We start from the raw sequence: 18,108 nt of genomic DNA, 5'->3' as shown, positions 1-18,108 counted from the left end.
CAGACCTTACTCAGGTGGCTTAAATCAGATATTTCATACCAAGATGTACTGTACATAATGAATTTAAAGAAGACTTATTGTCACCCTAAAATCATGAACGAATTCCACAAATAAAAAGGTATGAAACTGAAAGTGACTACATCCCTAGTTATATCAGTTCTTTTGCTTGTTGCCTCCTTTCAGCTAAATATGCCAATTTCTCTTCTCTTTGACGTGAGGCATATGGACACAGTTTAGAAAAAAAAAAACATGCTCGGAAACAACTGCCAACTTTTAACAAATGATACACAAACTTATGAATAAATCATGAGGCGTTCCCGTGTCCCAGATGCGATGTTAGTTGGATATATCGTTAAACAGATGCAAGTAACTTAACAATATCCATCGTAAACCCAAACATATGTGATTACAGAGGGCTTGAAAAGGAAATCCTGGCTTTTTGCGAGTCGGAGGTGTTACACAGTCAGCATGTTTTCAGGGAAAAAGTCATCACTTACCGTCATCTATGGCGAGAGGAGTGGACTAAGCTGAGAGTTACCCATTGCACCAGACTCCGCTTTATGGAAGAACAAAAAAAATCTTGTGGGCTTTTTACTGTAGAATAGGATCAGAGGTAGCTAATTGCCAGCGCACGACAATGCTTTTTTTTCGATGCAGTCCTCTCGCTGCAGCACTTCAGGAAAGGAGAGGGAGAGAGAGAGAGAGAGAGAGATGATGGTAGGAGGGAGGGAGGGGGGGGTGTGTGGGTGTGTGGGTGTGGGTGTGTGTGTGTGGGGGGGGGGGGGGGCAGTGTAATCAATAATTGTATTTCATTGAGTGATGCGGGTAATTCCGTCTGATGGAACAATCTAGTTGGGTGACTGAATGACGTGAAACACTGCAAGGCATGAATGCTAAACAGAGGAGAAGGGTCTCATTTCAGCCGGCTGCAGTCGGCCACTCGGCGCTTTCGTCCATTCACTTTGGTGCAGACCACTATTTTGTACGACTGTGAATAAATGACTATTTGTGTCAGTCTAGGGGATTAGTTTGAACATGTTAAATAGGCCCGGGCTTCTGCAAGAGAGCAAAACCGCTGCTTAAACTATAAGTTGTTGACTTTTTTTTTTTTCTTTCTAAACATGTGAGTTGCCAGGTTGGTCTTAGATCTGAACTCCGCGAGGGCAGCGAGTCGTCTTCTTGCAATTCAGTGCGTTCAGTCGTCAGTTCTCAACTTCGGGCGAAAACGCTTCCGCAGAAGCAGAGCTGTCTGGGCGCTCAGCTTGTTACGCAGAGTCAACTCCGCAGCCGCACAGTGCATTTCAACGACCGACACCCGAGCGTCTCAGCGGCTCCGTGCGCCAGGTGCGGGTGCGGTGCAGACTGGCCTCAGAGGTTCTCGCGCGCCTGTCGCGCACAGTCGCCAGTTCTCTGAACACCCAGGTGTATCTTGCAATGATGTCTGTGCCGAATTCAGAGTCACAAGCAACAAAGAGTTAGTGAAGGAATGGACAGGTCATGAATACGAAATGACTCAGTAAACGGTATTTGGGGATTTTTATAACGTAAGGAGAAAAACACGCAATACAGTGCAATATAAAAATTTTTTATAATGGTATAATAACACGGTATAATTTCACCATGTTTGTTATCAGAGGCAAGCTTTTCCAAGAACTTTAATACAGGACACACTGCCAGAACCAATACAGACACAAATACACCCATAGCCAACATCCATAATCTAGTGTTTAATGGCACTAGAACAAAAACCTTGAGACTGTTCTCTCACTGACTTCAATCATCCCTCCACCACCACTCTACAACAACTGCCTCCATTGGATTCGTGTTAGATCCACTCATTCATCAGTAGGAAAGAGAAAGCTAAGGATGGCATCAAATTAAGATAATGGACCAAAAATGAAAGTAGGAAACCTAAGTCAACCCCAACCTGTAGACATAGCAAATGATGATCCCATAAATTTAAAAAAAAAAAAAAAAAAAACACAATCTGTGAAGAGACAGTGTTGTAACCAAAGCTGCAGTCACATAGCTTGGCTTTCTTGTGTGAAAAGGATTCACTCATCAGTATATATATAGGCACTGCCCACCTTGCATGTCATTCACATCTGGATATATGTTTTCCACTTTGGGCCCTAATCAGACACAGAACAGGGGGGTCAGGGAGTCCTGGACCTCATACCTTGACGGAAGACGGAATATCCAATCAAAGTGGTTCCCATCTGTGTCGCCATCCTTACTTGTCCGATAAGCTGTTGTAGACAGGCTGCCAGGGTATGATCTGAGCATCTCTGGCAATCTTTCAGAATTCATACAAGCACATTTACATCTATTATTCTTATTTTACACAATTAAGCCAGTAGAAGTGCTGACATGGCTGAACCCTTATTTTTTTATTCGTGGTATTATTTTTTCAGCGTACAGCTTGGGGTTCATGTTTATGGTTCAGAGATTATGTTTACAAATTTTTTTTTCTCATTTACAACATGTTTTTCCTTCATTTACACTCCACTGGGCTCAATTTGACAACATAAAGTAGCCTGTGAACTAAGTAAAGCCCTTGTTTCTCAGATGCAACTTCAGCATATTAAAACACTTTCACTCCTTGTATGCCTGCAAATCATGACCACAGAGAGAATAATACTACTGACCAACACCACACAAAGATTATACAATCCTGTTACAATAACTGCATAACCAGGCTTGTTGAGATAAGTAGGCTCTTTAGATGAAGTGTGAGACAGTGACTGCCTGTGTGCCCGCTATGTCAGATCCTAACGTCTCTGAAACCCGTGAGTGGTTCCTGGAGAAAGGGAGGGAGGGAAGAAAGGAGATGACGGAGTGATGCAAGCACAGGGACATTCAGCCTTTCAGTATTCACATCGTTAAAGCCAGCAAACTATACCAGCACTACCAGTGAGACCCAGTCCACTGCAGAAATGACTATGAGCAAGCTCTTCATTGTATTACACCCTGTCCATCTGATTCCTTATTCTCACTTTCAGTAAAACTAAATCTCAATTGCTCCATGTTAAAACGCCTTACATGTAGGAAATGCAGTTAATAGTGCAGCCTGGTTGTGCATTTGCTTACTGGGCTGAAACGCCAACACATGGCTCTGTCACTGGTTTTGCATCATATTCACCACAAAAGAGACTGAATAGGATTGTAAATGATGCATTGCATACAGCACGCACAAAGACACACGACACAAAAGCGTGCAAGGGCACACACACGTTAAAAAAAAAAGCATCTATCTTTTTCCTCTGAATTTGATGATTCACAGAAGCAGTGACCTGAGGCTTGGGACACTCTCTGCCTTTGAAACAGGGTTGGGAACCCAACCCCCCTCAAGCCATAAGACTCCATTTACTTCTGCCGGAGAGCTGAGGAGCACTTAGCTTAATGTACGACACAGTAGAATGACCCTCACGTACACACACACACACACGCGCGTGCGCGCGCACAGTCCACTGCGCATGCCGGGGCGTTCTCTCCCTCTTCTGTTGTAAAGCCTATACTCTTCTCTTTGTAACATCAGCATGCACACAAGTGAGGAAGATGCTCATGAATTTCAGAGTCTTTTTATTACATTGAAAATACAATCAATTTTCCTATTTTCTAGAGCTTGCAGATTGGATACTGACGTGTACGAAGAATAGCTGTCAAGGTAATGAATTCTCACACTATACACTGAATGTGGCCTAATATTGGTTGTAGGTACTGTGATAAGAAAGTGACAGTTTTGGAATCCCATATAGTCCTGCTGCCCCAGAAATTCAGACTCTTCAATGCATAAGCATCCCTATCATCTTCTCCATATGAATTATATGTGTTGTGATATGTACAACTTATATACTATATACAGAAACATACAACACTTTTACATTAATACATGCACATAAACATGGACTTATACTCTATATATATAATTTATAAAACACAGAAGGCATACTTAACTGTGATATAAAAAACATAATGTATGTAAATTTGTGGTTCTAATCTACCAAATATAAAACCACTGGAATTGTGTTGCATGGACATTAAGCAATATTTGAATACACAAACACTGCATGTTCTAAAACAAATATATAATGTAAATTGTAGTACATTACAACAGCTTTAAATTCCTGTTTTTCATATTTATTATACTCCCACGAGATCTAGAATGGATGCTGTACCTGCAGTGGCAGCTTTCCTTAAGAAATTAATAGAGAGGTGGAAGTAGACTGAAACAACTATCCGCTGCTTATCTTCATCTAGATTATAACAAACAGATGTGGACACTGATGGTAATTGTTTGTGCCTGTTGGAGATATAAGCTCAGGCTAACTGACTCAGTCTCCATCTTTCCTCTCAGCTTCCACTGCTCATCCACACTCATATGGCTGACCACTTCATGCTGGACCCAGCATGTGTCATACTGCATGAATATGTTACATAATAATGACAGAAATGATGCTGGCTTTTTGTCTCTTACCTGGTTGCTAATACTATGTTATCTGAGGGCGAACAATGAAGCCACGTGTTAACAAGTGCTGGCAAATTTTGTACCCAAGCATTCTGAAAGCAAAACAAAAGGACACTGGTGTCACTGATAGAGAGATGTGATGGATTAGAATGGCCCAAGGGGGAAGTCCTGGTCCATCAAAATGTAATGAAAACTAATTGGAAAACAGCAGGCAGCTATGAATAAATCTAAGATGAGTTCTAGCAACATTGTTTTCAGCGAGAGGTCATCATTGTCTCATATGTGAGAAAAATGGGTTGATAACATTACGATTGATGATAGCACATTAGTTGTTGTCTTCAGGAGTTATTGCTGTCTGTAAATACATCTGACTGAAGATCGATCAGAGGCAGATACAATTTTACACCAAGTTTGTCATGTGCAGTTTTACACTAGGAATGCAAAAGATGAAATGGCACATGTACAAAAAAACAGAATGGGAATTAATACCTTTTTTTTTTTAATCTGTCAAAATCAAAATGCAGTGTTAAAATGAAAAAGTACTCTAAGAAAAAGTTCCTTAACAAAGTCAACTTCTACAAGCACAGAACATTATTTCTTAATTTCTGTTCCTTCTACCATTGCAAGGTCCTGAATAGTCTAACATACCTGAGCTAAAATACCAGCGGGAAGAAAGTCAAATGAATTGCGATTATTGTCCTGGAACAGATTGAACAAGCTCTGAGAGAAAAATGTGAGCTGAATCCAATTTCAACCCACAAGCTCAGGTGCATTTCTTTTGCTGAAAGGAAGTTGAAATATACAAAAGGGATCTAAAGAAAGGTTTGAGGCAGTAATGCTGGCCTTAATCTAACCACTATCAACAGCAGCTTATTACCTTTGTCTGTAACAAAGGGAACACATTATACAGAAGAGGTACGGAATGGAGTTCTGTCTCTATCATCTGTCTGTATCTTAAACTCGGGTCTAGGATAAGGTTTATTATTTTATTCAGGGTTGTGCTCATGTGGGTAAAAAGACAAGTGTAATAACCAATACATTCCTTTGATCCCAACCGTTTTGAGTTCATCAAGATCATATGTATTATTAAGTCCGCCAAGGAGAGTGTGTTTTCACCTATGTCTGTTTGCTGCTTTGTTGGTTTATTTATCAGCAGGATTACACAAGAAGTGCTGACACGATTTACACCAAACTTTGTGGAGGGATAGGGGCATAGGCCGGGATTTTTCGACTTTTTATTTTTTTTTTTAATATTTGGCTTTGGCAGGGGTATGAGCTCTACTGAGAGCCATTCTAGTTCTGTATATATCTAAGAGATAGTAATTCAATTTAATGTAACTTTATTTAATCCCACATGGGGAAATTAAAAGGATGCAACTAATAGCGTTGTCATTAAAAACAAACTTAATACACACATTGTATACCTCACAAGAAGAGACACTATAGCAGATTAACAGTTGGCCTTTATGAATTGTGCTTTTCAGGTGTTGCCAGTAAGACAAATACAGTACATACGCTTAAAATGCCTGGCCTACCACAATGCATTCAAAAACCCTGCAGTTTTCTATTCCTAGCCAGTCCTTGTTATAATAGCGTACACAAAAGCAGACAAGAATAGGAAATTTGCAATTCAAAATCCATTGCATGATAAAAAAGCAGCGTACCTAATAAACCAGGGTGGGATGAAAAAAATCAACCTAAAAGAGAAACTGTGATGAACACATCACCAAAACCTTTCAAAACATCTGAATCATCTGCTCTGAAATGGAAATAAGTAATCTGTGGGAGCCACAGCTTCCTGTCATTCAACAGGAAACCTTCACTCCCCACAGAGCAGCAAGGATTATCCTCTGTGCCTCATGATTCTGGTTCAAATTCACAGCTTGCGTCAACAGTCAGGACATGTAATAATAAAATGTGTGTGTGTGTGCTGAGGGGTGTCTGTGCCAGGCCTTGCAGGAAGTCGTTTTTCAATCTGTTTATTTATAATATGTATTTGATATGAAATGCATCAGATTGAATCCTTGACTCCACAGACAGACCTCAACACTTTGTGATCAGCTGCTTTTGGGGAGATTACTGCACTGTCATCGGTGTCCAGACCATGCATTCCCCCTCTGCAAAGTCAGACTGCAGGTCTCGCTCATGACAATGTTGACAGGACATTTTGGGATAGGGAAGTACTCACAGCACTCAGCCAGGTGGTGAGGAGGCCCCAGTCCAACAGTACTGCTTGCAGCTCTGCCGCGGCTGAGAGGCACCATATGTCTCTTTTCTCTGGAGTCTGTCCATGCCTGGGACTGCCAAGCTGTTTGGCCAATCCCACATATGTGTCTTAATACTGTTAAGCACAAGGTCCTCAGGGGGTTACGACATTCCTGTCATTCAGATTGTGAACCACTGTCTGTTCTGTATCTGCCTAAGTGAACAACAGAGAAATGGCCAACGGAAATTTCACGGGGTGGTGGTATTCCCCAAGGACTTACACCTTCTTTACACAGGTAAGTTTGCGTCCTTGTGACAGTGAAATTAACCATCTTATCTCTATGCAGTCATACCACTGATGAAACACAGTCTGAAAACCTTAGTGCTCTTTAAACAGCTGTGATTGGCCAGTCACAGAAGCCGACCAGCGTATTTTGTTATAATTTTAATGAGCTTAACAAACCATTAACTAACATTGTGCCCTTTTGTACACTGATATCTAAACCTGAAATCTTTTAAGTATTAATTCTTATGCAGTGCGAGATATATGTATAAATTGAGGGAATATTTGTCGAAGGATAGCGGTTGGCTTTACCAATGATAACTGCAAGTCGTATTCATACGACTCCTTGAGTCTAAAGATTTCCATGACACTTAGCTACTATACTGTGCTTCCACCCGCTGTCAAAGTAAAGCGTGTACTAAACGAGCCGAATTGCCAAAATCACAGAAAAAAAGCTTGCGCGGAGCGTTTTTCTTGAGCTGTAACGGGAGCCACTAGTGAGCTTGGCGTTCTTCCGCTTATCGTTGCCATGGAAACCCGTTACCCTATCAGAGATAATTTAGCAGGATACTTTAGAAACAGAAGCCAATCAGAGAGTCTGTTGCTGGAAAGTCAATGGATTTGAAACAGAAACGCAAGCGTTTTTCAACTGACGAATAATTCGGGGACCGGAGAAGTGTGGCAACTTGCATAGACAGATATATATTTAAAAGGTAAAAAATTCCGAAAGCAACTTGGTTACAACTTAATAGAGACTGTGAAACAGCTCTAACTACTTGCTCCAAATAGTTTAGTAATTTTCCTATTTGCAGCAGCCACGAAAGAAAAGTGTGTTTTGGTTTCTACAGATTTAACGTTAGCTATGACTTCAGTATCAAACCTTTTCTGCCTGAGGCTACCAGAAACCGTTACCTGGAAGAAAAGTTACAGTCACGTGTATTATCTAGTGTTTTGTCGGTTGTATAAACATGGCGTACGGCTTGTTATGTATAACGGATTCTCCGCATTTTGCTCGTCTTACTGTTGTGAAACGGTGTTAGACATTGTAGTTAAAGCTTTAGCGCTTTAACTACAAAAGTCACTTGTTAAATCTGGAGTGGATTACCCAAGAGAAGTTAGAGATTCTTTAAAACACATTTCCAGTGTTGTAAAACCTTTATTCTATTTTTGAAACCCCCCTCCCAAAAAAGTGAGATTTCACTGCGGTGAATCTCTCGCTGTGTAGTTTATGTTAACTTTCCCCTTAGCTGCCAAATTGAAAGCGAACGTCGGTGTTGTGTAAAATGCGCAGTTTGTATATTTTGTAACATTGCATGAACACACATTTATGTATTTTTGTACGTGATTATCGCCGCTTTCACCTTTCTTTTTATCTTGTCTCTTTTTTCTAGTTTAGTCCCACATTTACTGTATGTTCTGTATGTACAGTAACTTATGTAGAAACGAGCTCAAATTGGTCTTAAACTACCTTGTACAAAAGAGAGTGTCTTTTGTATATATTCTTGTTGGAAATGATCATGTTTTCATTATCATCCAAAAAAACAAACATTTTATGTTTGTATACAAAGTATACAGTACAAACTGTATACTGGACAATATAATAATACATGACTTACATATGTCTGCACCATGGCCAGACATTGTTAGCTCATGCTGTTGGTCATGTTTCATTAAACTCACCTGTCCAACTACTGTTTTGTATGTTTTTGTCTAGATGTCCTCAGACGGAGAGGAACCAACCAGTCATGTTCTGCCCAAGGACTCAGATCACGGAAGCTCTGTGTCCTCTGAGCTTCAGGTGGTTAAAAACACACACACACACACACACACACACACACACACACACACACACACACACACACACACACACACACACACATAGACACACACTCAATTTATTTGCTTTTATACTCCAGTCACATTGTTCAGATCTGGGAATACAGCCACATAATGTGTCGCATCTTCACTGTGAAGTCAATATGGGCAAGTAACACATGCAATCAGACAATCAAATAAGTTCATTCAATAATCCAAACCACTTATTTGGAAGTGAAAAAGGTAAACACACCTGAATTGTCTATTAGAATTGGCCATTGCATTGTAAAACTACATTTACAACTATTTTAGTATGGTCAGTGAATTGAAGTTTTTTTTTTAACAGGCGCTTTGGACAGTAACTTTAACATTCACTATAGTTTTTTACTTCCCAGTAAGTGATTTAGATAGTATTGTTAGACTGGGAACTTGTTAAAATACCCGTTTAGTTGCTTTAAAGGTGTATATAACAGGGTATTTGAGTGTCAAAATTAAAGATGATGATGACTGAAATGTTATCATAACCAATAGGAAAGATGGCTACAAAAATAAAAAACTATCAAAATAAGATATAGCTTGTTTTTAAAAAATGAATTTTTCTGTAATAGTTTTAAATAGACACTGTTTATGGATCAACAGGATGAATATGAGGAGCTCCTCCGCTATGCTGTGATCACCCCTAAGCTTGAGAAACTCACCAGTGCTCATTTGCAGCGGTTGAGCACCTCCCATCTGTCTGCAGAGGGCCGGAGTTCCCAGACAAAAGATGACACAAAATCAGAACGCCCAGCAGGTATCTTCTTGTATGCAGGCCACATTCATACACACACATTTCACTGAGCCTTTCTGACAGAAAGACAACTTGGCCCCTTCCAGACACTGTCGCCATCAAATGATCAGCTGTCAAAAAGGATTTGGTATCACAACATGAATAAAAATGTTGTGTCTGTTTATCAGCCTGATATCTTCAGCATGAAACCAGTCTAGTCAAGATGCATATGATATCAGTCCCTACGATACCCATATCTTAAACAGTCCATCAGTCTCATCCTAGCTCTAGTTCTAGCTGCAGCTCTCATTGGAGGTTTAGTGCTTTAACTGTCATGGAGTAGTGTACAGGGAGGTAGAAAGCAGACGGGCTGATTAGTAATGACCTCCTGGCAATCTGCCCGTACTGCTCTTTAGAGTGCAGACTTTCTCTTCCCCCTGCAGTTTTTAATTAAGATATTGACATAAATGCATTCCTGGATGAGGACCATGCTCGTCTTATTCAGCATTCTTGCCATCACCTTTTCTGTTCTTGAACTCTTGTTTCCAACATTTTACTTTAACATTTAATTTTACTCACTTATTCCATGTAAGAGTTTAGCAACGTTTCCTTTTTATCTATTTACCATTGTGCCTTTGTCGCTGACTTCCCTCCCACGTCTCTCCTGTCTTCTGTCAGATACTGTCATTGAAGCTAGAGATGGGAGGCATTCTAGTAGGAGTGTGAGATCATCACAGGCCTCCCCCTTGATTGTTGAGCCCGCCACAAACTCAAGAGCCTCTCGTGGTAAAATGAATTAAAATTACAAAGAAAAAGGGTTATGTGCGATATCTAATTGTATATTCATTTCTCTTAAGATCAAATAAGCTAAGAAATACTGAGACACACCATCAAGTTGCAGTGCTTCTTCATTTTCTAGTGATATTCTGTCTATCTGTGGTTCTGTTTTCTTCTTTGCCTTCCAGCGGAGGGGGTGGCAGGTCGGTCATTTAGCAGGGCGTCGGTGCTCTCAGACGCTCCCTCAGACAGGTTACAGGCAGCATCCGAGAGGTCTAGGCTAAACAGCCCAGACCTCGTCGAGTCTGCTATGACAGAGATGTTTATCTCAGAGGAGAACATAAGCAAGATGGAGAACATTCTGGACACGTGGAGCAACAATCTCAAGGTTGGTCTGTTTCCTCATACTGTAGAACAATGCTTCCACAATCAGTCAGTTTCTGGCTCTTGTTTACTGTCTGCTTAAGAACCAACCATAAATGAGGTTGTATGGCTATATATAAGGCTCTGAAATAGCTTAATAATAACTTCTTTAACTCATATACAATGCATATAATATCAGCGATGTGTTTTGAGCTTCAGCCGTTCGCAGTGAAATAAGGCCAAGCTGGCAGGTTTATTCTCGATCAATTGAAACAATGTAACTGAATTGCACATTTACTGTGAAAACAAATATTTCAATCATAACTATAAGTTGTGCAAAAGTGGTCAAATCTACAGTGCAATGTCATCAGAGGATTAATTGAGTTTTGAAGAGCAATCTAAAAAGCAAATATTTAAATTCTGCTGTTTCTGGCGTATACATTTTAGTGTTACAGTGGTCATTTACAAAGCCTAAAATAGTGCAGGGTAGAAAAAGCTAAGATGTTGTCTTAAAAAAAAAAGTCTACTCTGTTTATCTCACTGACACTGCATGTTTCAGATTATATATAATTATTTAAATGTATGCATAAAATGTATGAGTGAATTAAATCAGCATATGTGGTTCATGTTGACATTTCCCATACTCATGTAGCTAGAATGAGATGGCTTAAATGCAAGAAATACTGTGGAGAATGTACATAGGCAGTGGTGAGGAAGAGGTCAAAGATTATAAAGGGAATGTAAAGTGTTTGAGTCTCTTTGAATTGGATGACAGCTCTACTCTTCATGGAACCAGTGACCTTTTAATTGTGTCTCCCAGCGGAATGATTTTAGAAGAGGTGGGTGGCTTCATGTGGGTGTCCTTCCTGCCCTTTTCTCCTGATGTTGTACAGCTCTTTCATAGAGGGCAGATGACAACCAATCACTTGCAAAGCAGTGCTGATAAGAGTAGAGTTTGACCTGGGAAAAGGCAGTAGAGAGAATGTTGAGACTTTTTTGGAATTGGTTGGTTGTGAGCATCTGTTACTACATCTAGAAAATCTGTTTTTTTACCTCCCAAATCAGACAAATGTGTTTACATTTGTGGGTGTTGGTTATGTTTGACTCTGTAGAGATTTAGCTGAGGTCACAAATTAACCATTGACCTCTAAAGCCAAGTTTATGCTATACTTCTCATTAGGGTGTTGTGGAGGCTGCATGTGGAAGCCTGTTCTAATGCTCTGTATCTGCCAGAGGTGTACCTCCTCAAAATGTAACTGCACATCATAACTGTAAGTCAAATCCTATGCCAGGGTATTGTTAGATGTCTCCAGAAATTATTCCAACAAAAAAGACCAGAGATTAAATCTGCCAGCTTCATAGAGTTTGGATTTACTGTCAGTGACAAACCCTCCAGCAATCTGTTCATCTAATTTAAAAGCAACAGAAGGTAGGGTATGTGTACATTTGTACATCTTTGATAAAGTAGTGTAACGGACACACCATGACAGTCCCACCTTCTATTCCCTAATTAGTCAAATGTAATGATGGAGCTACGGAAGTGGAAGCTGACCTTTGCAGAGCAACACAAACTGGAGATGAGGAAAGAGAAGGAGAGGTATGCAGCCCATACAGCTGGCCTGAAGTCAGAGCTGGGCAGCCTGAAAGGGCTGCTGCACACCTATGAGACTTCAAACCAGAGAAAAGATGAGGTAACTACATGTGTATTTATTTGCCTTTTCCAGTACATAATGGGGTTGGTTGGATTAATTATCCAACTGGGATTTAATTTTCCGGTAATTTCCATTGTTGTGGGGTTTTAGTGTAGGACTGGGTGGGCTTAATCCATGCTTTAGCCCCATACCACTATATTATGCTTACTTGCACATTCTGTCTTCATGATTTATATACATTTAGTCCTTAAGAGAAAAAGATGAGGAACACCATGTCTGCTTTTTCGACTGACAAGCTTGTTGTGTAATATGTCCTCCATCAGGTGATTGTGAACCTGAGCCAGGTGTTAGACAGACAAAAAGAAAAGCTTGAAAAGATGAGAGCATTCACTCACTGGAGACTTCAGCACACTGAGGCCAAAGAAGAGGTACACAGACAACATTGTGGTGTTTCCCACAGGTTTTAAAGCTATTTGTGGTGATATTTATAGTGGGAGTTAGTGTCTTCATGGGGTTTTATATAGATTAGAAAAAAAAATCTCCTCTCTCAGCCTTGTTTCATAGCCTTTTTAATGCAAGGAGCATAAATACACAATCCTTTACACAGCATCCATCTTTATTGGTTGTCTTCAGTATAATTTAAAGCTTTCAACTCTCACATCTTGCATAAGACATACGTTTCTCTCTTCTCTATTTCTACGCAAAGAAATGCACACGGATGCTCCCTAGTTTAGTCAGCTGGCTCAGAGAAGGAAAACCTACTATCGCTCTGCATGAACTTGATATGAAAGTAAAGAGTGGGATAAAATATTTGTTTGTGTGGGGTTAATCCATGTAGGTGAGCTGCTCAAATGAACACGTACTGTATATGATAATGGAATTGATAAAAAACATTTTTTGTACAGACATTAAAGTAATGTGTGTGTGTTGGACAAGAACATCAAGAGCATCACAACTAACATCTGATGTTTTACATTCACCTTTGAATCATAAGTTCACTCATTACTTTGATCTGTTTTTTGTCAGTTTCAATCACATTGTGGAATTTGTCTGTTTTATGTCTGATATGTAGAACTTTTTGTCAAAGATTTACGTGTGTGTGTGTGTGTGTGTGTGTGTGTGTGTGTGTGTGTGTGTGTGTGTACTGTCATTGTCAGTACAGTTAAATGGTTTATGCAAATCATTGGTCTAATAATGAATTACTGACTCACTATTGTCACTGCACACTAAATGTGCATATGCCACACGTTTACACGAATATCTGCTCTTACAAAGAACACTAAAAACTGCATAAAATACCAATGTAATTTTTATTTTATTTTTTACATTTGCAAATTAGCTGTTTATGCCATTTCTTTAAAATGCAAAATTAAGTGGATAACTTATATTTTTGTCTAAACCATGACACAGAAATTGCACCACGAGAAAATGTACTGCACCTGCACAAGAATGAATTATGGGTGTAATTATTTCCTTGTGAATATTTTCATGGTCTTGTGGTTCCCCGCCAGGCTCATGCTGCTCAGGTAGCGCGGCAGCACTACAATCTGCAGCTGAAGAAGAAGGTGTGGTTAGGCTGGCACTCTCTGGTCCAGAAACACTGGAAGGTCAAGGTGGAGCAGGCTTGCCGTGCAAGGGCTGAAGAGGTCTGCGCTCGCCTCTCTACAGAGTATGAGGCCAAGCTGGCAGAGGTAAATAAGTGGGTGAAGGAGCTGCATATGAATCAGTGTGTGTATGTTGATCCTGCATTGCTGAATTCGTACTTGACTCTACCGCACTGATGCGTTTTACCACACGAACCAGAAACTCTGTGGTCATTGTACATTTACAGCTGAACTGAGTGATGTGAACCACACCCAAAGCATCACTTGTTACAATGATTTATTACTTTCTAATATAGGTAACAAGAATTTTCAAAGGTTTATTCAGTGAATTGTTATACTGTAAGTGCATACAATTTGAGCATTTCAGTAAATAACAGCCACACTGAACATGATTAATAGATTGCAGTGAAGTCACCACAGAGCAAGTAGAAATAAATAAATAAAGGTTGATTAGGGATAACAGTGTTATTGATGGTGTTACAGGTGTATATCAAGGGTGCAACACAAAGGCAAGAGATTGAAAACAAAAAATGAGCAACAGCAGGTGGTGTTGTATGATATAAACTCATAAATGACTGATTCTTTCTGTCGTCTGCTACCTGTCTCCACAGCACTGTGAGGCTATAGAGAAGGCTCAGGCAGAGATTCAGAGACTACGACTAGAGAGAGAGCGCTATGAGGAATCTATGAAGAAAGCCTTCATGCGGGGCGTATGTGCTCTCAACATGGAGGCTCTCAGCATGTTCCACACCACAGAGGGACGGCCAGAGCAACCTTCAGTTCATGATCAGCATGGTCTGTGACAGAATGACCACACAAACCTATTTTTAGAGAATATTCATCTTTATAAACAACGAGCACATTAAAAGCTCCTTATCACAAGCCCCATAACCACATAAAAAAGACTCCTGCTCTATACTGCAAACCATAAAGGTATTGTTAACCTTGTCTCTGTGCTGTATTTATTCAATGTAGCTATCAAGACAGAAGCTAACAGACAAAAAAGACAGAAACACCATTTCTCCAGTAGAGTGCAGCCTTTTGGTACTGGCAGTTGTGTAGATTTATGAATGAGTGGAGTGGACAGGGGTCTTTGTTCTTTGCTTGAAATGAAGTGATGAGTCACTTTTCACAAGTTTTAACCTCAATGTGGCAATGAAAGATTGGCTAGAAAAGTTCTGCAGCTCTTTCTAACATTTATTACCTCTGCCAAGGAGGTTATGTTTTCTCCTATGTCTGTTTGTTGGTTTATTTGTCAGCAGGATTAAGCAAAAAGTACTGAACCAATTTGCACCAAACTTGGTGGAGGGAAGGGGCATGGGCCAGGGAAGAACCCATTAAATTTTGGCGCAGATCAGGATAATTTGCTATGAATTTACATTTTTTTCTCTAATATCTGGTGTATGTCATTGGCCTTGGTGGAGGTCTGCGCTATCTGGGTGCACTTGAAATCATGTAATTACTGTTAGTAGTATGTCACAGATGTGAATACTGGGTTAAGGGGCTTGGGACTATACTGGATATTTGAACAGACAAAAAAAAAACCTGGGACCAGACAATGACACATTTTCTATTATAGCATCTGTACCAAAAAGAGGTACAACAGGTCAAAAGTGTTTTGGTTCACAAAGCATTTAAATGACAGTACAATAGTACTAATCAGCCTAGTACTTGCCCTGTCTTGGCAAGTACTAGGCTGATTTGTCGCCACTCTATCCCACTGACACCAGCCAGGATAAATCAATGGTTTCATGCTGTTATCGCCCTCACACCCTTTCATTAGCATTTCTACCAAAAAACAGGATTTCTCAGATCAGGCAACAATTCTACTCCGGTGTTCAAACTCAAATCCTGGGCTGCATGTGGACCTCTGTAAAGAGTCCTTTGCGGACTTGGGCAGATTACAAAATTAACATCACGCAGACCAATACAGAACCTTGTGGACACGCGGACATGGAAAGCATGAATTGGCCTTTAGTCTGCTATTTATGGTGAGCACACGGCAGCTGAAGCTGGATTTCACTGTTTTGAGCTTGTACTAAAGAACTCGGGCATGGTCTTCTGCTTTTAGGTTTAATGAGTCTCGCAACCTGAAATGTACAGTATTTCATTATGGTACTGTCAAACTGGGCTCTTAATTCAATATTCTTTTCAATTGCTTTGAACAAGAGTTACTTTTCTCTTTATAATCTCTCTTATTAATTAGGCATTTTTATCAACCAGACTAACACAAAATAAATTGAAATGAAGTGATATTTAGCTTATTTTTAAGGACACATACTTGATTGGAGTAATGCACTATTAATGATCAGCCAGCTTATTAATTTAAAGGAGGGGCATGTAGTTTGCACTAGCTTCTGTTATACTTAATCACTTGTGACATTGCCAATTTTTAATCATTAGTATTGACAGCTTAAAAAGTGAAATTGTTCAATCAAAAGGAAAAATCAGATGGGTAGGCTTTTCATTCACAGGATGCCTGTCATCAAGATTTCCTACTAAGCTCATTAGGAAAGATTCAGAACATTCGTCCAACTATCAGCTTCATTCAGAGTGGTTTTCGAGTTTATGTATCAAGAATATATTGTGCCACATTCTGACTCAGTTTATATTTTGTTTCTTTCTATAGATCATCTGCCTCCCCAGGATGAGCCTGGCTCTGCTACATTGGCTCAACTTCATCCATATCCCATCTCTTCCACACGTCTCAGTCCAGTCCACTTTGACCGCCCGGACCCTCCCTCCCACAGTGAAGTAGAGGATATGGTGAGACATTTACGACTTCTAATGAAAACATACAGCACATTTATTATACCTCATCGGATCAGTCAATCCATAATCTAGTCTTTCATGTAAAAAGTCTCTGAGTTTGAATTTTGAATATGCTGTTGTATTTGAATTTATTCTTCTTTATTTAGATTTTTTATCATGTTACCTTATATTTCCGTAGATTTTGGCTTTACACTCAACTTACACTCATGTAGATGCCAGTAAAATTTATTTTGTACAGTCATATAAATTTACTTTGATAAATATGTTTTTATTTGCTGCACTGTGGCACACTTCTTCTAAATCCCACTCCTGTTTTCACTAATTCCCTTTTCCTCAGGTGGGCTCTGGTGCCACTGTGTCCAGGGCAGAAGTACTTCCTCCCACTACAGTGGTGCACAGCTCCCTCCCACTTGGGGGCAATGCAAGTTCCCACAAACAGGTTAGCATTAGACATGTCAATAGGCTCTGGTAAAAGGGGCACTGTCCATCCTCACAGCAGCTATGTCTAACTATGACTGTACTTATATCATCAAATAAACGGTTATCAGCATGGTGACCAACAACAACAAGAAAGTCCTTATTACGTCATTTATACATGGGTGTTACTTTTTTCAGGTCAGTGGCCGTGTCGTCACTTCCAGTCAACAAAAACCCTCAAAGACTGTAACGGCTCGTGTCACTGCACGACCTGACATGGGTAAGGCTGCACGCAGCAACCTCCAGGTGCTGGGTGTGGCTCCGCCAATGAGCTCTGTGATAGTTGAACGCCATCATCCTGTTACACAAGTATGGGACAGTGTGTGCATCACTACTAAGAATTACTGTCTGTTATTTTTCAGCTTCACATGACTAAAGGTATACCCTTTAGTCATGTGAAGCTGAAAAATAACATGAAACATTTTCTCTGGTTTCTCTTTCATTCTTTCAGCTCACTATCGGTCAGGCCACGGCTGCTAAGTTTCCTCGCTCTTCCCAACAGGGCCAGAGCTCCAGCGGAGGCAGGGGGTCCTCCAGAACACACAGCAGCACGTGCCATGTACACTCCATCAAAGTAGTTGACTGAACACACACACACACTCACACACACACACATCCCTCTCAGAAAGTGTTGCTCTTCTGGTCTAAAGATTAACACATCATATGCAACAATCCTAGAAATAGTTACCTTGGCATTAGTTTCAAGTCCATTTTATTCTGATATCTTAGATTGAATTCGCCCTTGCTCTCTACATTTGAAGTGAATATGTGAAATGCACAATTTCCCGAGCAATAGGATTATTCTCAGGAAAGTAGACACCGGTGTTTAGAACTGCACATGTAAATGTTTTTAATTATTATTTAATTATTACTAGGTGGACAGTTAGGAATTGCAAAATTGACATTTTCATGAAAAACATTTA

The 18,108-nt window shown here is 40.0% G+C and overlaps 1 protein-coding gene across 2 annotated transcripts; it reads left to right on the top strand.

The window, feature by feature from the left end:
* Positions 1–7,555: 7,555 nt before the first annotated feature.
* Positions 7,556–17,909, top strand: poc5 (POC5 centriolar protein homolog (Chlamydomonas)). 2 transcript variants are annotated; one of them, XM_040156374.1, is made up of 13 exons: positions 7,556–7,669; positions 8,671–8,754; positions 9,411–9,564; positions 10,219–10,326; positions 10,506–10,705; positions 12,195–12,371; positions 12,656–12,760; positions 13,844–14,023; positions 14,548–14,731; positions 16,566–16,702; positions 17,046–17,147; positions 17,324–17,494; positions 17,637–17,909. In XM_040156374.1, exons 2-13 carry the CDS (start codon positions 8,671–8,673, stop codon positions 17,769–17,771), a joined length of 1,737 nt encoding a protein of 578 aa, XP_040012308.1. In that variant the 5' UTR covers positions 7,556–7,669; the 3' UTR covers positions 17,772–17,909. The 2 variants fall into 2 exon arrangements, with proteins under 2 accessions (XP_040012308.1, XP_040012309.1); XM_040156375.1 differs by lacking the exon at positions 12,656–12,760.
* Positions 17,910–18,108: the final 199 nt, after the last annotated feature.

The sequence above is a fragment of the Xiphias gladius genome, chromosome 19 (assembly GCF_016859285.1).
Source record: "Xiphias gladius isolate SHS-SW01 ecotype Sanya breed wild chromosome 19, ASM1685928v1, whole genome shotgun sequence".
NCBI classification, from domain to species: Eukaryota; Metazoa; Chordata; class Actinopteri; order Istiophoriformes; family Xiphiidae; genus Xiphias; species Xiphias gladius.
Note: the sequence above shows the minus strand (reverse complement) of the source record. Positions and strands in the feature narration are given on the sequence as shown.